Source organism: Corapipo altera, unplaced genomic scaffold (assembly GCF_003945725.1).
Source record: "Corapipo altera isolate COAL_440 unplaced genomic scaffold, ASM394572v1 55, whole genome shotgun sequence".
Classification (NCBI taxonomy): Eukaryota; Metazoa; Chordata; class Aves; order Passeriformes; family Pipridae; genus Corapipo; species Corapipo altera.
In genome coordinates, this window is record NW_020884882.1 from 6,358,014 (window position 1) to 6,385,713 (window position 27,700).

At 43.3% G+C, this 27,700-nt stretch overlaps 1 protein-coding gene across 7 annotated transcripts in view; it reads left to right on the plus strand.

Moving 5' to 3' along the window:
• MGLL (monoglyceride lipase) overlaps positions 1–27,700 on the plus strand; it is a 108,085-nt gene that overhangs the window by 41,437 nt on the left and 38,948 nt on the right. For 5 of the 7 annotated variants that reach the window (XM_027640353.1, XM_027640356.1, XM_027640355.1 and 2 more), the window contains 2 exons: positions 3,952–4,090; positions 24,158–24,264. In XM_027640353.1, the coding sequence (XP_027496154.1) occupies positions 3,952–4,090; positions 24,158–24,264 (246 nt within the window). Of the gene's footprint in view, positions 1–2,705; positions 2,905–2,942; positions 3,389–3,951; positions 4,091–24,157; positions 24,265–27,700 lie in introns of those variants that run through there. The other 2 variants (XM_027640358.1, XM_027640357.1) reach the window with 2 other exon arrangements.

The window sequence follows — 27,700 nt, forward strand, 5'->3', positions numbered from 1 at the left end:
AAAAGCCTAACAACAAAGAAAATTCTGTCTCATTCGCTTACCCCACCATCAGAACCATATGCCAGCCTGCTATGCTCTTTTCCCTTCCCTTCCCTTCCCTTCCCTTCCCTTCCCTTCCCTTCCCTTTCTCACTCCTTGCTTTGATAACAAATTTCATTATAAGTGTTTTCTCTGTCATTCCAGCAACTGATTTTTTTCCTAAAATTTTCTTCACTTGAAGGTGTATTCCTTTTCTCTGTACTCCTTTGTGTACCTTGGGGGTCAATGGAGATGCTGAAGTTAAGCAGGGCTCAGCCTTTAATAAACCAAACACCCTTCCCGACAAGGCTTGAGCAATTACTGAGTCAGTGTAAAGATTCACCAAGTGTGAATCTATTTTTTATTAGAAGTTGATTTAGCTTAAACTCTACTTCCAAAACATACTTCACTCCACTGAGACAAGAGAAGATGTTACAGTCTCATAAATACTGCATGCTTAGGCATCCCTTTGATTTCTCACAGGAAGCCAGGATGCAATAATTGCTCTGCTAAAGCCTGATGTACACTCTGGATACCAGCTAGGTGAATTCCTCAGACCCAATCCAGCTTTCTCAGGTGCCTTTTCATTCACAGCTTAAACTCCATAGAATAATAGGGCAACAAGTCAGCAGTTGCTTCTCATTCGTTTTTTATTATGTTAACCTTGGCATGGGGGGGTGGGGGGTGTGCTACCTATGGGAAGAAACCTCCTCAAATTCCTGAGGGGCTCAGGGGAGCTGGGGAGAAGGGAAGGAAGGGTCAGCTGATTCTTCACTCCAGTGCAGTGGTGAGGGTCTGGGCTTGGAAGAAAGGGCAGGCTGGACCACAGTTCTGCTGTCTCCAGATTTAGCTACACAGAGGTTAACAGGGTATCAAGGACATCGTGTATCTGGACTGACCAGGCCAAGCTCTCAAATACAGGATCTCCCCCTTGTGTCCTAACAAAGGTCATTTTCCTTGAGATGCTATTTTTAACCTGAATTTTAGAAAGAGATTTTTTCCTCAACTCCCTTCACCCCTCTGTGGCCCTGGGAACTCTGATATTCCCAGCACCAAAGCAGGAGAGGAGCCTGTTCCTGGCGTCAGATTTCATGGGTGGCTGTAGGGAAGCAGTAAACTGTTCCTGGCAGATAAACCGTGAGCAGGGGAGGAGGCTCCTTTCCTTCTTTTTTTTTCTTAATGCAGTTATTATCTGATCTGTATCCTTTAAATAAATATATATGTCCTTGCTTCTACCAACTCTGGAGCTGGCTTGTGATAACTCTTTAATTCCACCCATCCGTGCTTAGACAGTAGCTGGCCCAGCAAATGGTACATCTCCAGGTATAGCTCCCAGGGCTCTTGTTAAGACTCATCTGACCTAAATCTCGCTCATTATAAACAACCATAAATGTTGGTTTTGTTTATTTTTTTTCCAAACAAGAGCAGTTACGGGAATATGCAATTTTGCTTTTGCCATTTATAACTAACACCCGCCCCCCCCCGGGCATTTAATATAAATGACAATGAAAGAAGAATAAAATAAGGTCTGGTTTTGATTTCATTTTTATATGGCTCATCTCTGAGGTTTTGCATTTATTGTTATTATTGTTAGCACATTCCTTTTTTCTTTCCTCAGCCTTTGTTCACAGATTTGCACTTGAAGAGCACATTACCTCACTTTAAAAAATAGGGTTAATAGCTGCCTCTTCTTAGAAAGGCTTGAGATTTCTAAGTATATGTAGATATGTAAAAATTAAAGAACTTGGTGAAACGTGAAAGGCCTGAATCTGTGCTCAATAAATGCTAAGTACTTACCAGTATTAAATGACAAAACTCTGTATTTGGATGCCTTAAGGTTGGGAAGCTATGTTAGCTTCAGGAAACCTTGCTGTGACAATTTTTATAAGCAAGTATCATATACCACCAAACAGGTCTCACATTACAGAGTTGCAGCATATGTGTTGCGTACCATCTACGGTGACTGGAGCACTATTAAAAGATGTGCTTATAAATTATATACCGTATTCATGGTATTTACCCTGAATGAGGGTGCAAAGTAAGGGGCTGGGGTGCTCCTCTGAACTAGTATCTGAACGATCTTTTCGGTGTTGTATCAAAGCCTGAAGTGATGCACATCTAGACGCAAACAGCGAAGTTTGGTGTCGGGATCCCAAGGAGCGGTTCGGACCGGGATGCCCAAGAGGCAGCAAGACTCCACGGTCTCCCCTCCCTGAAATTCAGTGCGAGAAGCCGCCCACGCCGCCGGGGTGCCCCCTCGTGTCCCCCAGCCCGCAGAAGGCAGCTGAAGGGTCGCTCCCATGGCCAAAGCCCGGTGCCGGGGGGCTGCGGGAGCGCTGTTGCCGCTCCCCCCGCCCGCGACCATCCGAGCACAGCGGGGCGGTGGCTGGGCCGGCTTGAACCCCCCTGGGCACACCCGGGGAGGGGGTGGCCGTGCCTCCTCCCTCCCCCCGGCCCGGAGGGCACCGCGAGGCTCCCCCGCTCCCCGCCCAGCCCAGCCGAGGGGGCGGCAGCACCGCCCGCCCCTCCATCCATCCATCCAACCACCCACCGCCCTTCCGCCGCTGCCTCCCTCCTTCCCGGGAGCAGCCGGTGCGCACCGGGCGGTGGAGCCACCGCGCTTCGGCTCCGCCGGGGGACGCGGGGCGGCCACGCTTGGCCGCGGCGGGAGGATGCGTGTGCGGGGTTGGCGACCTGGCATCGCGTCGGTGCTTGGATCCTCCCTCCTCCTTCTCCTCCTCCTCCTCCCCTCCCTCCCGCTCCCCGCCTGGCAGCGCGGGGCTGGGGAAGTTGCGCTTCCAAGCGAGATGGCTTCGCAGCGGCGATCGCTTTGAGAAAAGGGCTCCCCCTCCCTCGCCTCCCCCCCTTCGCCGCGGCCTCCGAACTGTAAGTGGCAGGAAGGAAGTAAAGTTGCAAACAACCTGCAGCGGCAGGAACTTTGTGAGCTGCTCCAGCTGCATGTGTTCAAGGTGCCTTTGATGTACGTGCAGCAGCTTCTGGAAAGTGGACTGCAGCTTTCCCACCCGCCAGCCCTCCCTCTCCCCCACCCTTCCCAGCCTCCCCTCCCACCACCGCCACTTCAGCCCACACACGCAATTTGTTTGAGAAGGAAAAAAAAAAAAAGTGATGAACAAGAAGTGGTGAATTACCCAAGCGACTTTCCTCAAAGAGCGAGCGAGCCGGGGAGAGGAGCCGCGGCGAGCCCCGCGCAGCGCCGGGAGGGACCCGCCGGGCGCCCGCCGGGGACCGCGGGGCTGCCGGGGTGTGAACGCGGCTCCGCAGCGAGATGCAAAAAGCCTTATCTGCTTGCGTTTGATTTGCGATGCCGGCTCCTCACTAGAATGCAAACCCTTGCACAGGATGAAAACAGGTTTGTGGCAAATTCTCCTGGAAATGTTCCGCTCCCTGCCGCCGCCACCTTCCTGTCTGAGATGTCAGAGGAGATCTTAATGATGACACGGTGGCAGATACCTCTGCTGCGTACCCTCCACTGTTCTTTGGAAATGTTCAGGCAGAGGCAGCTGCCTTTTCATATCTGTAGCGACTGCTGCACAATCTGCACTTGATTGCAGTTAAAATATTCTCTTTAGGATCTGTTTGACAAAATGATGCAAAATAAACACAGATGGGAGAAGTGGGGGAGAGAAAGCTATAATGAAGTACTGGTGATGGATTGATTTTCCCTTCTTCCCCCTCTCCCCCCAATGCTCTACCTCCAAATGTGAGCCTTTTCTGAATGAAAACATTGCTACATCTCTGTTTTAAAGCGAAGATTTTGGGGGCTTTTTGGCTGGGGTTTTGGAGGGAGGCTCCCATCAGCGATGCTTGCCTTTTTGATTGACTTTCTTGAATGTCTGTGGCTGTCCAGCCTATCAGCTTTTATCTTGGTTCACTTGTTTTAAAGTATGTCTTGTTTCTTCCAACACCTTGCAGGTCATTCTTCCAGAATGCCAGAGGAAAGTTCGCCAAAGCGGAGTCCTCAAAACATCCCATACAAGGACCTGCCCCATATCATCAATGCTGATGGGCAGTATCTCTTCTGCAGGTATTGGAAGCCAGCAGCAACTCCCAGGTGAGCACTTGAAAGCAAATGTCCTTTTTTACTATCAGTAAATAAGACTCTATTCATGTAATTATTATTTATAGCTTGACTGACGTTACAGGGCTGTCTGCATGGAGCTTTACAGAGCCACTGAGAGAGATTTCTCTCATCTGAGAGAGCCTCTACTGTAAAGACTGTATTCTCCAAACGTTTACTTTCTCGAGTCAACCTTACAGATGTAGAACACGGAGTTACTGTCATTCCATGCACAGCTGGCTTGGTTGGCAGTTTGTTTTGCTACCGAGTGGCTCTGGCAGGTGGCTGATGCCTATCAGCAATAAACAACTAAACTAATGGCACAGGCAGTTAGGGAGGGGTGGGATACAGGCTTAGAGATGTCCACTCTTTCTGAGTTTCTCAGTGTCAGCATATGAAACATCAGCAGCATCTGACTTTGGTTTCAACAGTAGTAGCCGAAATCTGAGGGCAACAGGCAGAATGTTTGACAGCATTGTTTTTGACCGTTGTTTGGTTTGTTTTAAATTATTTATAGTTTGTAAATGATTTAGGAAGCTTTTTCACAGTCACCTGCAATTTCAAAGCTGGCCCGTGTAATAAACACGGACAAAGAACCAGACAGAGAAAATTTTCTAATATTTTTGTCATAATTTAAATAATCCTTTTACTGTAATAGCTTTCTGTGCTGATTATGATCTGCTATAGAAAGGTATCTTTGCTACTCCCATAGTTATGATCTTCCAGTATCTGCTGGCTTGGCATGTATTTATGCTGCCACTAGTTATTTATGTAGGTACCTACTTCATAAAAATCTGGATATTGTTTTATTGTTTTCTTTTTCTGTAAGCCAACAGGAAGAACTGTGTTAATTTTACAGAGCTAGAAAACAGTCACAGGAAAAAGTTGTTCAAGCTGTTGTAGGGAGTTAAACTTTATCCTTGACCACCCAACAGGTTAGACATTATCCTGCATCCGAATCTGCAACTGCAGCTGCACTGAGAGAGGGATACGTGTCCAAATTAGCTGGCTTTGGGTTTTATGACTACAAAACTAAGAGACAATGGGAATAACATAGGGCTGGGTGAGCACCCAGGTAACGTAGAGGGTGGACAAGCACTGAAGTACACTGTCCCCAGAGGGGAGGACAGTGCAGCTACCTCACCACAGCTCCATCATACTGGTTGGGCTGTAGGACAGGGGTCTGGCTTAAGATCACCTGGCCCATTTTAGAGTTTTTGAGTTACTTCTACTCACTGCCTTTCAGAAACAAGGGGGAAAGTTTTTGGCACCAAGGCATTACACACAATCTTTGTGCCAACCTGAAGATTTCCTCTACAGAAAACAAACACTATGAAACTAAGCTTCTACTGTGAAACCAGGCTGTCTTGTATTATAATGCCAATTAATCATTAACTACCCATGACCTTCAACACCCAGTTGTGGAATTGCTTTTTTTTTGTGTTTAATTTTTTACAAAATTAGTAGTGAGAGGATGGGTCTTTGTTCCAGAAATGAAAGGATGATAAAGAGCTGAGAGTTAAAACTTGGTGTCCAAGTCCTCCGAGTAGTTAATTTTTTTTAGAGCTCTGTGCACCAAGCAGTTAATTGAGAGTGAGCTTGCCCTAGTTTTGCAACAACAGAAGTGGATGGAATCAGTGTTGCTCATTTGCAAGTAGTTCCTGAGTGCATGCATGTGTGTGTGTGTTTGCGTGTTTGTGTATAAGGAGGGGGTGTACTGTTTATTATTAGCTCTTCATGCATTGTTATGTATGAGAGAGATGGTAAGTGACTGAATAACAAGTCAGTGCCTGGATCCTACAGTCAAGAATGCTCTGGAAGTGCATTTATAGGCAGACCAAAAATACAATATTTTTCCCCCGTCACTTCTCATAAGAACCTCTGCTTTTCTGCTTCCTGTGTAGAAGCTCAGCAACTTTCATCTAATTTTAAATGTGCAGCAAAAGTGATCTCTATATATATGTATAGGGAGAGAAAGACACCTCAGGGGACTTTTACAGGCCCGTTACAATTTATTTCAAGCATTGAAGGCAGTTCTTTCAATCTTCTAACTCAATTGTTGATTCAGGTTCAAATCTTAACGCTAATGAATGATGCTATAACGGTCAAACGGTGGGATCTTTCATTGATCCATTATGTGTCTAATCCCAGCTAGGGCTACAGAAATACCTCTTCACTGCAGATGCCCAAAGGTTATCATTGACTTGTCTTCTGTTAGAATAGAACTTACCGTCCTTGATCCCACCCCCAGGGAGGGGGAAAAATTAAAAAGTAGCCCTAGCCTGGGGTGGAAGAGCAGACAATGGCCAGGCAGTCTCTGAAAGTTGGGACAACTGATAGACATCACCCCTTGGAGCTGATGCTTCTCTTTTATTTCCTTGAAGAGCCCCACAAAGATGGATAAACGCTGTGGCAGATTAATATGCTGTAGCATATTTAAAAAAAACCCCACAAACCAAAGCAAAAAACAAACAACAAACAACTATTTTTCAGGAAGAGAGGAAAATTTCGTGAGGCTTTATTGCTTCGTACTCACAAATACCCAGGCTCTGATCCTGTGTGGTGTTGATCTGACTGATCAGCCCATACTGGTGCACATATGGAAGCTTTGTTGTAAGTGCCACCGAGGCCAAGGTTGTCCTGCCAGTGAAAGGCACCTATTGTGAGTTCCTCAGCAGGGTCCGCTTTGTTTCAAAGGGGGATTTAGGTGATTACTTCACAGGAAGCTGACACACAAAGGCACTCAGATGTCATAATGATTAGATGGGGTAGATGGAGTAGGTAGTAATGGCATTAAGGAAGGAGAAAGACAGTGTTTTCCACTTGTTTTTCGGGTGGGAAGTCACTCCCAACAGCAGAGCTGGAGACTGGGTGTTGTCTTCTCTTGCTGCCTGCTGGCAGCAGTGCAGACGCAGCTTCCTTGGTCAGCAGCCCTGCAAGCTGCCCAACTTGTTGAGCCAGTTCCATCTTAAAATGTAATTAAGTGGTCTTGTTGAATGCAGCAGGGAAGAAAAAGCAGAATGTTCTGGTGTCATTTCCATACTTTGTGTCAACAGCAGGATTTATGGAGAATGAAATCGGGTAACTCTTTGGCACTGAGTGCTTACTACTGAGTGCAACACAAGATTTGGACAAGGCAGGGCATTTTCAGGACTATGTAATGTTTTTTGGAGGAATTAAATCATTTGTACCAAACAGGATTGATCTCATGCCTATACCATGTCCCAGTAGCCAAAGAAACCCTACTTAATGGGAAAGCAGTAATTGTGTAAACAGAAACAGCAGCTCCATGCAAGGTTAAAACCTCTGCCATCACCCTGAGAACTCTGAGTCTAAATATAAGGTAACAGGGAGGTGAGAAATTGAGGAACCATTCTCTATTCCCAGCTCTCAGACAAAACTGCTAAGAATAGGGGTGGGATGAGGAAGGGGAAGGAAGGTTGGGAGGAGAAATCAGGATGTTTCCTTTGAGGCCTCTAAAGGGCCTGGAAAGCTTGAGAGATGACCTTCTTTTCCTTTCTGTTCTCTATACCCATAGCTTTTTCTGGATGCTTCCTTCTCCACTCTTCACTGTTTAGATAAGCATAAATGCTTTCTTCTGGGGCACTTTTAGTCCCTCTGCTTGACCTCAGGTAAACCCTGCAAAATTTACTGACCCACTGTAGTTTTTTCCAGAGCTGAGCCAGCTGACCCAGAGCTGCTTATACCTGCAGCCACCACTGACTTTAGACAGAGTGATTCTGGAGTCTCTCCTGGCAGATCAGCCACTCTAGGTTGGGCAGATGAAGGTTGAGACACTTGTAGTTAGAGGATGTATTTGAAAATGTGAGGTCTAGATATCTGAGCTTCCTCAGTTATCAGACAGAAATAATTTTCTGGCATGGTGCTTGTGTGTCTCTCCACATAGTGGTCTCTAGGTGATCATCTCGTTAGATGATTGCCAGCAACTGAAGTGGTCTGCCTGAAACTGAGACACATGTGGGCCACAGATGCATTCCTGGTCGATTGTTAATGTACACTAGAATGGGTTGCCTCAACTTTAGACATCATGACCACAGTTTAAGTAAACAGAGTTGCAATTGTCTGAGTAAACAGTGCCTTTGTAGGAGTTCTTTCATTCTTACACCCAGCAAGTGTGATTAAAAATAGAAAATTAAACAAACAAAAAGCACCCACTTTTCTATTTGCTTTTTACATTTGTTTTACTCTGTGAAAAATGCCTGTCATTCATTCTGACTTGTTAGAAATTAAAGGCCAATCCAATAAGGAGAAAATAAATTTCTCTCTTCCCCAAGGATTTTGCAGATGTGCCTGTGGTGCAGAAATACAAACTGCATTTGTATTTGAACTGGCCCTCAAATTGTAAATATTGCTTGATGGCTTTGGCATCTCATTACCAGCACTTCCACAGCATTTCCAGAAGATCAGCACAGCTCCCAGCAGGAGCAGATGACAAAGTTGAATTTGACTTTCAGACCTTTCCAAAATGAATAAATAAATAAATAAATAAATAAACCAAAGCGAAGTCAAAGCAAAGAGAGTCAAGTCACTGATTATAATATCTTTAATTACAGTGTGTGGTTTTAGTGTCTAGAAATACTTGAAGGAGTTTCTAATTCAGCGTCACTCTTGAAGAGCACTTTGTTTGTACTAATGAGGTCAACTTCAAATTAATGCCAAATCTGTGTGCTACAAAGTGACTTATGTCAGCACAGTTTGTCATAGGATGAATTCATCTCCCTCTGTGTGTCTGATCACATCACACACACTGCAAAGAGAAATAACAATGATCATTGTCGAATCAACATTCCAGGCTTTGCTTGCTGTATTGCTATTGCCCGAGTTTCTAAAGCCTCCCTTCTGTTCACGAGCCATGTATGTGTTCCTTTAATGCCTCTGTTCTCTTTGCTCCATGTGACTGTTATTCACTGTGAATAGGGGCATCCTTTTATGATTCCTTATGCAGCTTCAGAGGATGGGCAAATTAGCAAACCAGCTTCTCCTGTCTTCTCTGAAAGACAGGAGAACAGCTTTGGTTCTTGCTGTAGGTACTTCCAAAAGGCTTCTTCAGTAGGATAATTTTTTTTCAATCTCCACAGGAATGTTCTACAGAAGCAAATCTAAATCTGCCTTTATTACACAGAACCCAAGGAAAAAGGAGAATAACAAATGGAATAACAACTGTAATTAAACCACCCCTTTTGCTCGTTGCCCTGTTAGGATCAGCTTCTGAGCACAGGTGTACAATTTTGTGACATCGGTGTCTGGAAACAAGGTGACTTTTGGAGTTCCCTGTTGTGAGTCTCAAAGCAGAAAAATTTCATCCTGATCCTGGGAGCAGCAAAAGAAGCAAAATCAGTGCTGGTTCTCAGTGTGCCACCTGATGAATTGGAAACAGTGCTGTGCAGCATGGTGAATATCAGAGGGAGAGGTAGAAATAGGAGGAGAAAAGAGAAATGGACTTGATATTGTATTGCAAAACTCATTTTCTGCTCATTATTCTGCCAGAGACTGAATGATAAGCAAACCTTGCTTTCTCTCATGCAAACAGTTCATGTGCTTTTAATTGGAATGCAGGTGTGATGATCAGTACTGGCTTTGTGCCATGACTCTGACCGATCCTCTCTCTGGTCACTCAGCAATTAGAGACCTGCCAGTCCCTCCGGGTCTGTTTGTCCTTAGCAGACCCTGCATTGACCCCTGCTTCAAACCAGCTCTTTGTTGACAGTGATGCCATAGCTGAAGCAGACAAACTCATTGATCTTATCAGGGTTCCAGATGCAAGAGCACTTTACTTCACTAGTACAAGAAATATGTAGGTTTAGTCAAAATAATAAAACAGCTGCACACAGTTCCTTGCTTCAGTTTCTCCAGCACTCTTGAACATCCCTTGGGGACACACAGCAGCTCTTTTAGGTCACCATGAATATATCTACAACAAGAGTTGGCCGGTATAGCTGTTCTGAGTAGAGGAGGGTATTTTTTTCTAGATGCCTGTAGTAGAGGAGTTGGCCTTGCAAGTTCCCTTCAAGCTGCTGTGACTGGGAGGGTGATCTGATCTCTTTGTTCTTGTAGGGAAATTGCATTGTTCTAAGAGCTGTCCCTGCAGACACATTTGGCTGAGTTGCCTTCCCCAGGTCCAGAAGCACATTGTCCTAATGTGCTTCCACTTGAATGGAAGCCATCAGTGTTTTAAACCTCCTATTGTCCCTTATCCAAAAGATGTGACACAACCCTGATAGCAAATGGCTGATTATCCTAAATATCCTAGGAGATAGCATTGCATCTTGCCCAAGAGATACCTTAAGATGTGCTTAGGCAGTTATATCCTTTACTATACTCATACATCCCTGTCCTGTACTCTACCAGTACAGACATTCTGACGCTATATCAGTATGGCTTATTATCCATAATAGGAAGGAAGAAATTAGCAGCACCAGGGTAAGTAAAGTTTTAGACATCATTAAAATTATATCTCCTCTAGGGTTTCCTCTTGCAGACCCATAAAATTTCACTTATATTAACTGAAAAAAAATACTGGTACAGCAAACCCAAATACCAACCTTGGGCTAGTCCCAGCCATAAACATCTTCTACAGCAACCAGACACGGGGGAGTCACTGGGTGGTGGTGTCAGAAAGGCGTCTCAAAGCTGACCAGACTCACTGCCTAGACAGTGACACTGAAGTGTGGCCTTGGAGACAGGAAGGGCACCGCTGGTGGAAGCTGTCCTGGTGGCCAAAGTGATGCAGTCAGATTTAGCTGCCTCCAAGCACACTTTTACAGGATGTCCCCATCAGCGAGTCACAGGAGATGGGGTAGGTGTTGGTCTTTCTCTCCTTGGGAATGTGTTTGTTTCCCCTAGACAGATGCAGTACGTTTGTGTCTGAAGGGACTAATTATTTTAGCAGTAGCAGACATGTAGCAGTTTTCAACGTCCCAAGACCTTGAGTAACACCAAACTTCATGAGTACTTCAACACGCATGAAAGTGTCTCCCCTTCTGCATGACAGACACTGGCTCTCCAGCCAGGAGCTGTCTCCATTTCTGTTTGGCAGGCACTCACTTGATGATGGGAGCCTCTGAACCCTCCCATACTGAGTGATAGCAAAGACAGCTTGCTAGACCTAGAGAATTTAGTGTCAGAAAACAGAATAAAGAAGCCAGTGAGGAGCAGAGAACAGGCAAAACACATGGTCAAGACAGTCATTAGGCAGTGACATAATGACCAGTGGTTTACAGAATCGGACTCTTAATTTCACTGTACTTTTATTTCCTTGTCTAAAATTGGGTGTAGTCATCCATCCAAGTGATACGAATTGAGGTTGGAGTCCCTAGACAAAAGTTGCCAGAAAAAGTAAGTTATTCTTTGAGGAGCTGGTGGTTGAAGAGGACTTGATGTTTGAAGAGAGATATTAGAAAAAGTCTACTAAGTGATGCATTAGTTCTCTGCGGTTCAGCTACAGGTAAATGGTCTCAGCAGCAATCATTGAAAAGAAAGGATAGGAAGAAAAAAGGGAACAAAATATTGACAACTGGGCTAAAGCCAAACATTCAGCAGTAATCGTTTGCTCCAGTGTTGTGTTCAGAAGGGTAAGGAGAAAATGTACAGACTGCTATGGATTTGCTATGCAAGAAAGATTACTGATCTTTTTGAGCTGTCTATCTGACCTATGGTAAAAGAACTCGCTGTATATGTTTTTTTCTTCCTTGTTCAAGCTTGAAGCTTGGAGACTGAGGGAATAAAATCTTTGGCCTTTCTTTAGAATAGAAAGTTGGTTTAATTTGCTATAGTTGTCAGCAGGTTAGCTGGTTCACCAGCTGGCAAGATGTGCTTATTTTTATAATTTTTCAATGTACTTTTTACTTTTGTTTTCAAAACTATCTCAGTGGGGTTTCAAATTCAACTGTCAAATTCCAGAAATCTGTGGTGGCTTAATTTGCTGGGCGAAAGGCATGAGGAGTGATGGGGAAGCTGTAAGTAATTAAATTGCAGTAGAGATAACATCTACTGACTTAATGGTTAAGCTTTTTCTTCATTTTTTCAATTTTGTGTGAGAGCTAATCTACAATATTTGAAAAAATGTATTATTATATAGTATATTGTATATTATTATATAATATGTATTATTATTATTATTATTATTATTATATTAAAAACTGTATTCTGAGCAGCATTCACAATCTCATGTTATTAAAAAGATATTCAGGCAATCAGCATTGAGTCATCCTCTGGCCCACTGCAAATAAGGGGCAGGGAACATCTTAACTCAGGCTGTTCTGAAAATGCCTGGAGCACCTCTGTGACATTATTTGATGCCCACAAATTCATTAGGGCAGAAAGCTTTTTAAAAATTTTTTTTCCAGGTTCACTGTGGCCCCGTACATGTAGCACAAGAAACCCACGGTGACATCTTGAATTCTGCTGTTGAGCTCCTGCTGGGTGCTGTAGGGTCATGTTTTGCCTCATGCTGTGTGTCCATCCTTGCCTCTGGCACACAGTGTTGCCATGGGCAAGGCTTTTTACCTCTGTACTTCAGTTTGTGTAGCAGTGGGAGAAAAGGCTGATCCTTGCTTGGGACAGGGAAATGGATCAGAGGATCTCTCGAGGTGCCATTCATCTCTGCCTTATGTGACTCTACAGGTGGCCTACTTGCATCCTCTGTAAAGCATTTTGGGTTTTCTGAATGAGGAGTGTTGTACAAAAGCCAGCTGTTGTTATTATTTATCCTGTTTATTTACTGGTCACATTTCTCAGAGCTGGGGAATGGGGAAAAAAAAGCAATCAGCAGACTCACTTTGTTTACATTTCATTTCACTTTCAGTGTTTGGGGAATGTTGATTTGTTAAACACTTTTTCTCCCTTTGAGGATCTTAGTTTCACATCGTGGAAACATTGCCTCATTCTTACACACAGGTGTATGTTTCCCTTTTGAAGCACCATTTAAGGGTTCTGCCTGTCTTTTTTTCCTGCTGTGCACATTCTCCTGCTGCTTTAGGAGTGGTGATCAGATCCCTCAGCACAGCTACATGCACCATCAAGGCTTGTTTACATTTTACTGAGCCCAGAATATGTTCAGATGTGTCGCTGCTTGAGCAGACCCACCATCCTGCAGGCAGTTCCAAACCTGTGCTGCTCCAAACGGCCCTGCCAGCTCTTGGGCACCATGCAGGGCACAGACACAGTGCTCCAGTGAACCCCATCCCTGCCTCACAGCCACAGAACTCGGGGCTCTGTCCTGCCCCGGGTCCCACATGGCACATGCAGTGGTTCAAGCCTCATCTGGGAGCTCCGTGACTCTGATGCCTTGAGCCGCCCTGGTGTTGTGCTGCAGCAACAGAGCTGATGGAGCTCTTCCCATTCCCATGGCAGGCTGTGACAGGTGCACCCCTCACATGTGATCCAGCACATGTCTTGGAAGTTGGCAGAAGAGAAAGTCGGGAGGAAAGGCAAAACATCTTCCATGCTGCTAGCTCAGACATCGGCTCTGACTCCTTTGCTGGAATTGAAGGAGTTGGAGCTGGCATGGCAATGGTGGGGTTAATAACTGTGGTATTGAAAGTATTTGCTCTTGATATTGCTGGTGCTTTTTTAAAATGGTCAGCCTCTGGTGAAGCACTCCACATAAAACACAGCATTTCTGCAGCAGAATAACAGCTTGTGGTTTAAATAAATGTTGTTATTTCTGCTCATCTGTAGGTGTACATATATGTTTTGGTTCAGTGGCTGCCAGATACTGTAAATGAGTATTGATTTCCTTTTCTATTTTAAGCTTTTCTGCAGAAAAGACATCCCACATGCCTTTAGCTTTCTTTGCCTGTAGCTAAAGTGATTGCAGCCAAGTATTTATCTAACTAAATACTCTTTTATTTTATTGTTACCACTCATCCTTGTTTTAGTAGTTGCACCCCAAGCTGGCCAGGACCCCATTCACATTTTGGAGCTTAAGGCTGTTACATCTGGCCCTTTTTGAGAGCAAATCAACAAGACAGTGATTAAAACTCATGGCAGGTAGGTTCTTTATTTATGTTAGCATGGCAGCCCTCACTGCCAGAGGTGAAGATGCCTGGGTGCTAGAAATGAAAGAACATTTTCGGAACCAAACCCTGAGTAGCTAAAGTCTTTGGACACACAGATTAGCTCAGTGCAGCCAAGAAATAACTCATCTGGATTTGGCAGCCATAGGCTGAAGTCTGTTTCCATTTGTTAACTTTCAGGCCGTCTGTAGGTAAACCATTGCACCTCACCTGTGATTAAAATTTACTTTGATTCAAAATGTGAATAAACATTTCAGCCTTTAAAGCCCATGTTGCAGCGATCACTCTCTCAGCAGCGTTCCATGTCTCATGTTTAGCTGCTTACACTCAACTTTCCTTCCTACCTCAGGTCTACAGCAAACATGGAACAGTAAATTAATTGGAACAAGCTCAAAGCCTTGGCAAACGTTTTGCCTGTGACATTCCTGATTTCCCAGAGGAATAGCTCCTGATATTGATGTTGACAGAGCCTGTAAAGACTCACTGTAAAGATTCCTCTCATAGCTGGACAGGGCTGAAGTGCAGCTCTGGGATGTGCCAAGATTTCATTGGAAATTAATGTGTTTAATCTCAAAATATGTTAAAATATACATAAGCGCCTTATGATTAGGAAATCAATCCTCGAGTTTCTGTCTCTAAGTTTATGGGATAATTCCATCCTAGCTTTTGGAAAAAAATTGGCAACTTGGAGACTCGTGTTACCTGTGACATTTGAACTTTTAATGAGTTCATCAGTTAGTTAAGGATAACTAATTAAGATCTCTGCCAACACAGAGGACTGCTGACAAAATTGGCAATTGACTCAGTGCAGGAAGCAATCAAGAGCTGCACATTACGGATGGGATTGCCTGGCTACAAACAGTGCTATTAGGTCTAAGTATGTCGGGGAATTGAAGTTTTTCTCTAAAACCGTTGCCATACAACTGGGAATTGTACATTCAGTGTTTTATTAAAAAGTAATAATAACATACTATTTTGAGTTTACAGAACAGGTAAGGTGTCATCTCTTTTCTTGCTCCTTCTTTATTCACAGCTCTCTTCCTGAAAGGTGCCCCTGATCGTGGTGGGGGGTTGGAACTAGGTGATCTTCAAGATCACTTTCAACCCAAACTATTCTGTGATTCTGAGCTAGTGAAGATTTGCCCACATAAGCTCAAAATGCCTGATCAAAGTACTTCAGTCATGCAGTTTTTATTACAAGGAATAGCTTGGAAATGCTCTGACTCCTTGTGCCAGGTGTGCACTTTTCAGCCTCTTCCTTGCATAGGTGCTGAGGTGATGAGTTGAATTCTTCCTTTAGTAGCTTTTTCAGTATTGCTTGTCATGAGTTATCTGTACCATCCGCTCCTGAAATAGCAACATGAGAATGGAGGTGATCAGAGTCATGGCTAGAGAATAAAACATGAACAATCACATTTTAGAAAACCATAAATTTTGTGGGGAGATTGACTTTGAAGGACCTCTGATGTGCCCAGGTTCAGACCAGTAGTGATGTCCTCCATCAGAAATACCTTGTGAAAAAACTGAAGTCAGAAGTCTACAGGGTTGAGTTGGATTTTGAGTTGGATTTGTCAGACTGTGAACTTACAGCAGCAGTAGTGACTTGTCACTGAACAGGTGCCAGTGTTCTGAATGTGCCGAGATCGCAAGCGAGCTCAGTAAAAAGGAACTGGCTTTGCACAGCTGCTTTGAAGCAGAGACATACTTTTATATTTAAAAAAAAAAAAAAAAGCACCTTTTTGGTTTAGTGAACGGGTCTAGTACTGAACTAGTGTGTAGTGCTGAGTTTAAGCAATAGTAACTGTGCAAAAGAAGCTTCTGACCCTTTGACAGCAGCTTTCTCATGCCTCGAAAGGACAGTCTGCCTTATTACATGGGACTTTCTTTTTCCAAGGCTTTGGCTCACCAGGCAGTGCCTGCATTTTTGGTTTCAAGAAGAAACTGCTACATGACTGGCTAAATGGTGATTTTTGTCCCTTTGGAAATCATTAGAGGTTCAGTGCAAGTCCATGAAAGAGGAGGGGGAGTCTGTGAAAACTGTTCTTGCTCTTACTCCCTATCTGTTGGTTCTCCATTGAGAATGGTGGTCCTGCAGCTGCCTTCCATCTGCAGTAGCTTTGCTTCCAAGTCAACATGAATTTTTAATAAAATTAACCAGAAGTATTTTATTTTTCCTGATTTCCAAGGGGATCTGTACCAGAAACTCTTGTTTCTTTCCATAACTTTTCTTCACACCCTAAAGCTGTTCTAAAAATTTGGGGTGTGATTTCAGATTGACTTGAATTTTGCAGCTGATGTCTTCTATTTAAGCAATGCTTTGCACAGTTTTTTTAGAAAGATACTGACTGTTTTGTGCATCTATCCTTGTAGCTCCCCTTAGGAGATCTGACCTCCATTTTATCTCTGTTGTAGCCCTTGTACCGAAGAAGGGCTGAAGCAGAGCAAAGTACAGGACCAGGATGTCCAATTCCAGCCTTCCTCCCAGTCAGGCCCTGGGACAGTTCTGTCCAGGCTCCCCCAGCATCATCTCTTCCTCAGTCCTCTGTTTGTGGCAATGCCTACACCTTCCCTCTTTGGAAACAGAAGTTATAGTTCTTCTTTCAAAGATTCCTGTGTTCTGTAGAAGGGCAGCAGCAAGAGGGAAGTGCAGCTCCAACCCTGGGCTGCCTGTGCCTCCAGGGATCTTGTCTTCCTTGTAGATTCAAAGCAGCAGGTCTGGCAGTCAGTTTTGCCAAGGAAAATCCCATCTCTGATATCAAAGTGGAGGATTGGCTCCCCGAGGCAGTCCGTGTAACCCTAGAATCCCTCCTCCTCAGATTTATCCAAGAAAGGGGTGGGAAGATCCGGCCCACGAGTTTTAAGCTACACACCATGCATTTCAACTCTGATCTCAGCCTCACGTCCCCTAAAATATTACTTCAAAGCTTCCTTGAAACAAAATACAGCTGGTCTCAAATGTTAACTTTGCAGAGATTTATCCAGAGCCATGCAATTTCAAGGATCCAATAATTCCTTCCCTCCCGCCCCCACCTGAAGTTTCCTTCCTGTCTTTTCTCTGTATTAGACAACTCCTGAGTTATTCTTGGTGAGGGCTTGCATTTTGAAAAGCTACAATAAATCAGTGTAAACTGTTTCTCCACATTGTTTTGCGCTGGCTCTGTCTAGATCCTGTTGAACCTTTTGTTTTGAAATATGTTTTTACTACCCAGTTCTGTCTCTGCTCCATTGATTTATGTGTCTGCACTTTCTAGTGTTGTTGGAGAACTCCTGAATGTCATGGCAGTTCTCAAATGCCCTCCTAACTCTATGCTGGTGAGGAATTGTGATTTTGAAATGTGTCATGAGAGGAGGCTTACAGACATATTCCAAGAGAGCTGCTTATACCAGCAAGCACGGATTTTCGCACTGAGCCTGAAATCTCTGTGGTGTAAGACAGTAAGATGGTGCTTACACCAACAGGAGCCCCTTCGGACAGACATGGGAACTTCCAAGCCTGAGGAAATGAGGAAAGAAAGTGGGAAGCAGAGTTTGCTGAAGAGGCTTATTTTTTAACTGCCAGTTTAGGATCTGGACAGGTGTGAAGCTAATGATTCTGCTAGACTGGACCAAACTACATCAAACACCAACGTGCAGAACCCTCAGTCCCCATGGGCTCTGTAAAGGCAAGCAGAAATTGTGCAGTGTGACATAGTGCATGTTCCTTTGACATATTCTGTCGTGCTTAAAGGATTTTCACAGTTAAATACTACATTTATGAACCACTACTTACCTCAGTCTATCTAGAAGAGGTGAATTCCTCCAGATTCAGAGCTCTGTGAGATATCTATGCTGATGTTCTGTGGTCTGTGATATTGAGAGAAGGTTGATAGAGACTAGACTCCAGGCTATTGCCATTCTGACTTGCTTTTTCCCCTGAGTTGCTAAAAATAGCTGTGGAACTGCTAGTTTCACACAACAGTGTTCAATGGGAGCTGAAGAAAGAGTTGGCTACCCGGATTACAGACCTGCATGGCAAAGCTGTGGGCCAGTAGGACAGAGGCTAAGAACACAGTTCTCAAGAAACCTGAGCAAGAGATGTAATGCCTCCTTGGCATTGGATTGGAATTGGGAGCAAAGTCATTGCCTCTTAATCTCCAGAAGGACATAACTCAGATGTTTCCTAGAGACGGAAGGATGGCATGAAGGGACACACCTGACTCCACCATAAATATTCCTGTCTAACTGGAGTCATCAGGCTGAACTCTTGGCTAAGCACAACATGAGAGAAACTGTCATAGCTATTTTGTGATCCCTGTCCATAGCCCAAGTTTTATGAGGGTCATGTGGGACACAAATCACCTCAGGGAAAAAAAATGCAAAAGCTGACTCAAAAAGCAGACACAGTGGCATCCCTCTTCCAAACTTCAGGTCTTACACTGAAAGCAAGGGGCTGAAGAGACCTCCAGAGAAAAGGTCACCAACAGTGAACAAAAAAATTCATTCATCATTACAGGTTCTTGGAAATTATTATCTGAATTCTTTTTTTTAGTGGTAATCTTTAAGCAAATACCAAGGATAGAAAATTAGATTGATGCTTAAATCCAACAAACTTACAAGCTGCTTAATGCACAATCTTATCATGTGAAAAATAACTAATCTTCATAGTCAGTGAGGCTCAGTCACCCAGCTAACACAAGAATGCACACCTTTCAGTGACTTTCCATTATAATATACTTTGGAAGCAAAATACACACATAGCATTACATTTTTAAAAAGATCTGTGAGCAACTGTCCAATTGCTTATCCAAATATGTGACTAGTGAAATGTTTTTGATAAATAAAGATTAATTGTTCAGCTGCAAAGGAACTGATAAATCAACTCAAAACAACAGAACGTAATACTTAAGCCAGTCATTTTTCTGGCAGTCTAGCTGGCTAAGAGCCTTCCTGTCATTTAGTTTTTAAAAATTACTTTAGGAATTTAGTGTCTGGTATTCAAAACTGTTCAAGTCAGATGTTCTTTGTTAGAACTGATCTGGTTCTGATAACAATATACATAAGACCAAATGAAAAGCATGGTTGCCTTACACAGAATAACATAGTATTAGCTTAAGTTGAGAGGACTCTATTCAGGAAATCACTTCTGCATGTGATTAAATCAATCCTTATTCCGGACAGCATTTATAAATCCTTTTGTAACTTTCATCTTGTACTTTGCAAGTCCTGTTGACTTTCATGTGTTGACGAAAGTTTCCTGAGGTTAAGCAAGCGCTTAAACGTTGTTCTGAAGAGGGATGCTTTTGAATGAGGTGGAAAAGATAGCATTTTTTATATATGCAGTCATAGGAAGTTTGTTTTCCATTCTTTAGTCTAATCCCAATGTTTTGGGTTATTTTCTGGCAATAAAAGAGCATGCACAGGATCCCACAGTAGTGGCTCTCTCCCCAGAGGACACAAGATGTTAAAGTCATACCATCCTGCTCACTACCTCCTTTGTTTAGTTCAGCTTCAACATGACTTTTGTTGAAAGCAAAGCAAGAACAGGGGTCTTACACCCAGCAGGACCCAAGTGCTGAGTGGTGTTTCTGGCCTGCAAGGTTTCACAGCACAACAGCTTTCTGAGTGTTTTCATTTTGTTTCTGACAACTGAGCCTCAGTTCAAGGAGGCTCTTGCTCAGGTATGTGATTGTGACTGATTGTGGAATTGCATCTCTTAACAATTGTTCTGGCACAGCAGAAGGGGCAACATGTGTCCAGCACAAAAGAAAGTGAGAACCTCTAAACCTGGTACTGCCTTTGTGTGTAAAGCTGCAACCTGAACACCACCCTGCCCTGTGAAGCTGCTCCCCACACAAGAAGTGAAATATTAGTGCAGGTGAAATTACAGTGAGGAATAGGGAAGACTGCAAACAGCTAAAGTTTGGATCAACTGGTGACCTCCCCAAGAAGCAGGACAGAAAGACAACGTTTTCATGTGGATTTGTGCACATTGGCATTGGCTTTGTGTTGCAACCTGGCCTGCACCAACTCCAACATTCCTGATTCAGGAAAGGGTGTTTGCACGTGCCTTGTACCAACTGCAGGTGTGACATTGCTGCATATTACTGGCTTAACAAGCCACAGCTGCAACATAGGAGGGGCTGATACCGGTGATGGGTGACCTGCACAGTGGAGTGTGGGAGCAGAGACTGGTCACTGATGTATACCATCACCTCCTTATGGGAGAGAACTAAATACAGCCAGTAGTTGATGTAAACAGAAGAAAACAAATATTGTCCTGCTCTCTTGTTGCAATAAGCAACTGCATCTGTTTGCCAAGCTGTGCAGTACCAGGAGGCAGAAACCTGCGGTGGGGAGGGAGGAGGAGGAGGAGGAGGTGGTGAAGGCTATGGGAAGGGCAAGGGATCTGTGAAAACCATCTGTTGCTTTTGCAAACAGCAGTCAATAAACTGGTTCCCTTTAATAGCCACAATTGTTGTTGCACCAGTTGGGTGAGAGCAAGTGCATGGGCAATTACTCATGTTCAGCTCACACCTTGGGTTTGTGTGGAGACACACCTGCTGAGTGTGGGGGAGCCGTGCTGTTGTGTGAGTAGGTGCTTTCTTGAACAGATGCCAAAGTAATGCCGTTTCGAGATGTTCAGCAATCACAGTTCCACCAGCCAAAGCCAGCTGGAGCATCCAAAGATACATCAGGTTTCCCTGTCTGTGGTCAGGGAGATTGGAATTAGTGTGTATTCAGGCACAGGTCAGTCTCCAACAGAAAGCTTTGCAGGCTGTGAAATATGTTTTCTACCTGATATGTTTGAAATTCCAGTGATTTCAGCAGCACAACTTCAAGAGCTGGAATTGAAGAAATTTCTCCCCAGTACCAGTTTGATATATGGCCAGTACACAAACCTTTTTTAAACAAAATTCTCATTGAGGCTGCACACAGAGGCACCGCAGTCCTGCAAAATCTTAAACCCTGCAGGATTCCTGTATTAATTTTAAATGAGTCTGTTGAAAGCAGTCTCTGATATTCTGTTATTCCTGCCACTGTGGTAAGGAAGAAGCAGGCTGTGATTCCAGAGCAGGGATGTCTGCAAAAATGTTTACATACAGTAAAGAACTGCTGTCAGTCAATCTAATCACTCGTTGCATTTTCCTGGCAGCTTGCTAGTGAAAATACATTGAACCATGCATTTGTTATACTGCCTTCAGGTATTATTTGCCAAATCTAAATTTGTTTTGTAATGGAAAATGAAGGATTAAGCGAAAGAGCCAGATCTTTCAATCACTGTTCAGATGATACTCATACTAATTTCAATTTTTCAAGCTATTGTGTTTAATGTATGGCCTCTGTGCTTAGACCTGAAAGCTGGAGCTAAAGAGCTGTGTAGATGTGACCTAGTTGTAAGTCAGTAAAGCCACTCTCACTTTTTATTGAACAACAGAACAGGCTACTTTTGTTTCATCATGACAATCTGGAAATTTTACTCCTTGTTTATGGTTTTTGATAGGACAAAACTTTCAAAAGTATCTAAGTCTCTTTAACAACTGCTGTCTTTAGGGCTCTTAAGCCACAAACAGGCTCAGGGATTTTATTCAGTATTTTGCAGACAAATAACAACCCAGATCTGTTCCCTGCGGTGTGCAAAGGCTCAGTTCTGCTCAGTTCTGGCAGCTGTGTGCTAGGTGAGAAGAGAGTCACAGGAACACCTTGCCTCTCTGAAGAATTGAGGTTTTTTCTTTTCTCACTGGTTTCACAGCTAATGAGAGGTCTGAGCATCTAGGAGGATGCTGACAGGCTAAGTCATGGTTCTGTTCAGTGTGAATGAAAGCAAAATGAGAGCTTTGTTGTCAGGGGATGAAATAACCAAGAATTTCCTGAAAGAGCTTCCCATTAGGTTTCGTTCACTTTATGCCATTCAGTGCATAAATTCAAATAATATTTCCCTGAGAAATGAAGGGCTTTATTCAGTCAGCCAAGTTACACCTTAATCTCTCTACCTAGTCAGCAAAAACAAATATAGGTCCTCTAAAGAGTAACTGAGGGCTTAAGTAAGATACTGAGCAGGGAAGCTGTCAAGGAGGTAAATGGCAGAGAGACCTAACCTGTCTGAGTCTGTTAGATATCAAGGTGATGGGTACACGGGAATTTCTCTCACATTCCCTTATTTTCTGCATCAGTGTCCCGTTCAGGCAGTGCCACTGTGCACTGTGCTGCAGAGTCCAGAGCCTGTGGGTTAACAGCCTGGCTTTGCTTCACCGCCTGTGGCGTTTCTGAATGTTGGGCAGGTCTGCCAGCCCCGGTGAGGTCTCTTCAGGTGGCCCAGGACGAGGGCTGAGGTACCATTTGGTGTAGGTGGAGACAGAAGCAGTTGGATGGTGCTTCCAGTTTTCAGGAGCATGTACAGAATCATGGTCTGCTCTTCCAACACTGGCTGAAGCATTTCTGCTGTGCTGCCTGTGTCTGGGACAGGTGGGACACATAAAGCTATGATGTCTCTGCTGCAGAAAGTTAATGTTCTCCACTGTGGAATGAGCAATGTCTCAATTCCTTCAGTGTTTGGAGCTTTAATAGACCCTGCACTCCTAAAATCAGTCTGTCTGCCAGATGCACAGATAACTTGACAAACCTATTGACCAGGGACGATGACAAAGGAAGGAATAACTGCTCCACACAGATTGTTTTGAAACTCTCAGTGACACTAAGACGATTTGTAAGGCACAGCAAGTTAAATATGGTGCATGACCTAACCTCACCCTTGCTAATTGGTGTTAGACAAGATACCAGAGCATCTCTGTGTTGCTGCTTTTGTGGTGCTGCTCTGCACAATCCTTCTGGTTTCAATGGATGCTCTTGCAAGTTGTCTAGCTGAGAAAACACTTTGAAGCAGGTGCAAATCAAAGAGCTAGAGCAGGAGTTTCTACACCATCCATCATGTTTTTAAAGTTTAAATATATTAAGATTTTATTGCAGTTTATTGCAGTGAATACAGTCTAAAAAGGTATTCAAAACCTCAGTCAAAATAAAGTTGAGGAATTCACTAGCTCTTAACTGCTGTCATTATTTTATTTTGTCAGTTCATGTAATATTTCAGTGTTCATGTACTAAAAATGTCAAACTTGTAGCCTTCAAATGATTTTGTGGTTGCTGATGTTGCAATGACAAATGGTTCTTTTAAACAAACAAGTTATGTTTATGTTGCTAAAGCTGGATTTTAAATAGTCACCTGTCAAATCCAGCAAAACTTCTGCAATTTCATTGCTACTTCTGCTATAGTTCTAGTCTAAGTCTATACAAACTTTATCTAGTAAAAACACTGTGGAGGTTTGTTCAAGTTCAGTCACTCTCACTTGATGCCATTCCAGGAAAAGTAAAGTATTATTCATAAAACTGGAATCTTCAAAGATAAGTATTTGCAAAAATAAGTGTCTGCAGACTGTATTTTTTATTGTCTCTGTCTGCAGCCTTACAGAGCTATGTAAGAGTCACTTTAATCACGAAAGCGAAGCAACTGTTTTGGGGCAGAAACTGGAATGGTAAAATTACCAGAGCTGGGTCAAAAGATAAAATTCCAAAGTCCAACCAAAGTTCTTGGCTGAAATTTCATCTTGGGGTACTCGCGAGCATCAATGTTGCAAGTTATAAAGTTGAGGACAATATTTGTATTTGAATCCACAGAGAAATACCAGTTGCAAAAGAAATAAATGGCAACACTTACACTGTAGGAGAGTGTAGGCACCTCAAGCCCAAGATGGAGTTATCCAGCTCAGGGACTCACTCACATTTAACTTGCAGCAGACCACAGTGGCTCTGTCCCATGAGCAGTTGACTTCCATGTAGTCTGTCCTGCTACCACCTGGTGAAGACCAAGTCAATGGAGGATGACAATGGTTTCCTCTCTGTTCAAACCCTCTCAGCCATTATGTATTTGCCTCGTATTTGCTGATGTCTGAAATGCTGTTGCTGAATTGAATACGCTGGTTTCACTTGCAGCTCTGAAGCCTTTGTTGGTTGATTGCCACGTTAATGATTTATACATTGATGCTCCATTTAGGGCCCTCGTGTTCATCGCTCACGGCGCTGGGGAGCACTGCGGCCGCTATGATGACTTGGCCCAGAAGCTGACAGGACTTAACTTGTTTGTGTTTGCCCATGACCATGGTGAGTAGCCCTAAATCTGTACTTGATTTACAGCAGCTCAGGCCTTTACTGAAGTAAATGCTGTTAAAGCTATTCAGCACTGAGAGAAGAGTCAATAAAATATTTACAACTAGACATAAATGAGAAAGGGATCATCTGTTGCTTTGTAAAGATCTGCATGTTGAATCTTTTAAAGCTATCCCTGTTTGCCTTGAGTTTTCCTCAGCCTTGCCCTTGACATTACTGCTGGTGCTGTTTTAACCTCTCTGTAAGGGATTATTTCTCTTTTTACCTGCCTCTTGGGGGTGAAGTGGTATTATCCACTATGGAAGTGGGACTAGATTGGTGTCCTAAATGATCCCAGAGGGGACACTGAAATGTCAGCATAACTTTCATTTATGGATACAACTAGACAGCTGCATCCTTGGAACATGGAGAGGCACGGAGACATCACAAACATCTTTGGACACATCTCCATAGTCCAGCAGAGACACTGGAGCTGTCTGTGCACAGCTCAGCTCTGATGAGGAACCAGCCTGAGTGTGTGCAAGGCTGTGATAACACAGCAACACCCCTTTGGCCCTCAGCTAGTAGGTTGGGGTGATGCTGGGCCATGTGCGCTTATTGTCCCTACTTCTTCTTGCTTGAAGGTCTCTGTTCTTTGCTCCATGATGTGACATAGATATGCTGGATATCACCAGATCTCCTGCAGTGCATGGACTGGGACATCTCAATAACATATTTGAACCATCTGTCCTGGTTGTTTGATAGCCTTCTGTCACACCTCACCCTTGCAACTTCATGACTTCCTTGTGCTTGCAAATCTTTGCCTTGATTTTACTGTTGCAGGCCACTGCCTCCCTGCAAGATCCAGTCTGGATATTAGCAAAATGAATCAGAGGGATTAATGATGGCAGTGGACAAGAGGCAAGACTAAATTCTGAGCTGACAGGTTGAAATGGGATGAATATCAGTTGATGTAAATCTGATGTCCTTTGGGCAGATCATTCACAGACATTGGAAAGTATACTGCAATTTACTTGGCTGACAAGCCAAGATTCAAACCTGCCCTTAGGTCTCCTCAAAGACAGGACTGCTTAGTTTGAGCTTGAAGATCCCAAATGCATGTGAGTCATTGCACCATTTAGTCAGAGAGAGGAAAGGTGAAACCTTACTGAATCCAGGTACCAAGGCTTCCCCTCACACTTGCTCTTGTGACACTCTCAGTCACAGCACTGCACTTGATGCACAGAAACAACACCTATATTTTTTCTGAAGAGGAGAATACCTGATCCTCAGGACACCTTGCAGGGAAAATAAATAAAACCCATGTGATTTTTCTGAACAACTGATCACATGCCATGTTGGGGGCTGGCTTTGCAATGACAGTAGACCTGTGCAGAAGTATTGTTGCTGACCACCTGAGTATCTTTCTCCCTGTGTAGGCACAATATTTCCAGGTGTTGATTCATTCATTTCTATACACTTTCCTCTGAGTTGGAGGTAGGCTGGCAGGAGTCTGCAGTAATCCCATTAGAAAGTGTCTCCATCCCCCTCTGTTCATCTGGATGGAATAAAGTTCATGGGAAATGGAAAGGAACAGGCCAATTCTGCCCACCCTGCAGCTGCTGTTAACAGACCACAGACAGTCCATACAAAAAGTAACTGAACTACAGGACACACAAACCACTTGTGCAGAGTCCCCATGAGCCTGAGAGAGACTGTGCATGTATAATGCTGTGCCTTATTTCCTCATTCCCTTGAAGCTTGATAAAGGTTGTAAGAAGTAGAGCTCATATAACAATATTTGAAGCAACAAACCTAGAAAAAAATGACAAAACTGTATTTATCACATGGTTTTGATACAGAGAATGCCTCTTCTGTTGGTGGGGAAGGGTCTTTGGTGTGCAGGTTCCTGTCAGGCATGTTTTCTGCTGTGTAATTATTTGCCCTCTTTTTTCCTTGAATATCTTTTTCACTTGAGAAGCGTAAATATTTTGTGGGGTTTCTTGTTTTAGTTTTTGTTTCGGTTTTTGTGTTTGTTTTTTTTTTTTAATGTACTGATGTTGCTGGATTAATTAGTTTAATCAGTACAAATCTGGTTGCCAGGCTGGTTGTCAACTTCGTTCTCCTTGTCAGACCTACAGTTTTCTTTGTAAATTCCTTTTGGTTTTCCTCATCAGCAGAGAGGAGAAGGTGAAGAGGAACCTGAAAGCAGAACAATGGGAACACAGTTGTGTTACACGAAGAGCTGATTTAACTAAGCCTTGATTCACTGTAAATTAGAAAGACAATTAACATCTTTTAGGCTCCGTAACATAATCTTTGCACATAAAGACGTAAGCATGGAGGATAAAATTTGTTTGATGGAATGCAAGTTACAGGCTGAGCTGGATGGTAGAGAGAGCTGAAGGACAAAAACACCTCCGTTGCCAAAACTGCTTCAGTCAGAAGCACTTTATAGCTTTTCTCCACCGTTTTATCTATCAAGTCACTTCAGCACTGTGTTCCCCCTTTGTGTCCTGTCATTTGGGTATCTGTGGGTAATATTAATTATTCCGTTGTGTTAGCACAATAGTAGCTGTCTGTTCTCCATCTCATACAGTGGCTCTTGGTCATATGAGTTCAGCGTAGATTTCCTGACCTGGACATCTATTCTGGTTCTGATATTTTCATGGATAAAATTCCCAATACAGGCACATTATCCATGAGGTCATTAATGCAGTTCCACAGTGTGGCTAGCATGATTTCCCAAATGAGTTGGGAAGTTACTAGGGCTGTAATATGCGTGACTTGACTGATTTATATTGTGTCTATCCTTCAGTCAAAAGAAGGAAAAATAATTTCCATTTTTATTGCTGAGTCTGTAGGAGCTTACACAGCAGCTCTAAATATTGCCAAAGGCTGCTCTACATAGGTGTTTCCTCTTATTCAAGGCTTCAGCAAAAAGGTTGGTACTTCACAGAGTATAACACTATTCACCCCAATTTGTGTCTTAGTACCTTATTGCCCTGCAGAAGGTATCACTGACTCAGTTCTCTTAGTATGTCAAGATTTGAACATTTACTCTTTGGGGTATTTCATTGTAATCACAAAACTGCTGGACCTCATAGATATGTATTAGAAATTTTCTGTGGTAATGGTGGAAATTGAATTCCAGAAGACCTCTTAACCTTACCTTTAATCTAACATTATTAAATGGCTTTGGTTTATATCAATCCCATGAAAGAGGAAAATAGAATTTCTGTGTAATACAGCATTTTTTTCTGTGGTCTCTTATATGGTGCTTTTAACAGGCAGATAACCATTTCCCATGATTTCTGGGATTGCTTGGCATGCAGCCTCATGAAGGCAGAGTTAAGGCTGCCGAGTCAGGTACCTTTCTGCAAGTTCAGATATTTTGAAATGACACCTCACTTTTTCAATTTTGTTTCTATGTTGCTATTATTTTATTACA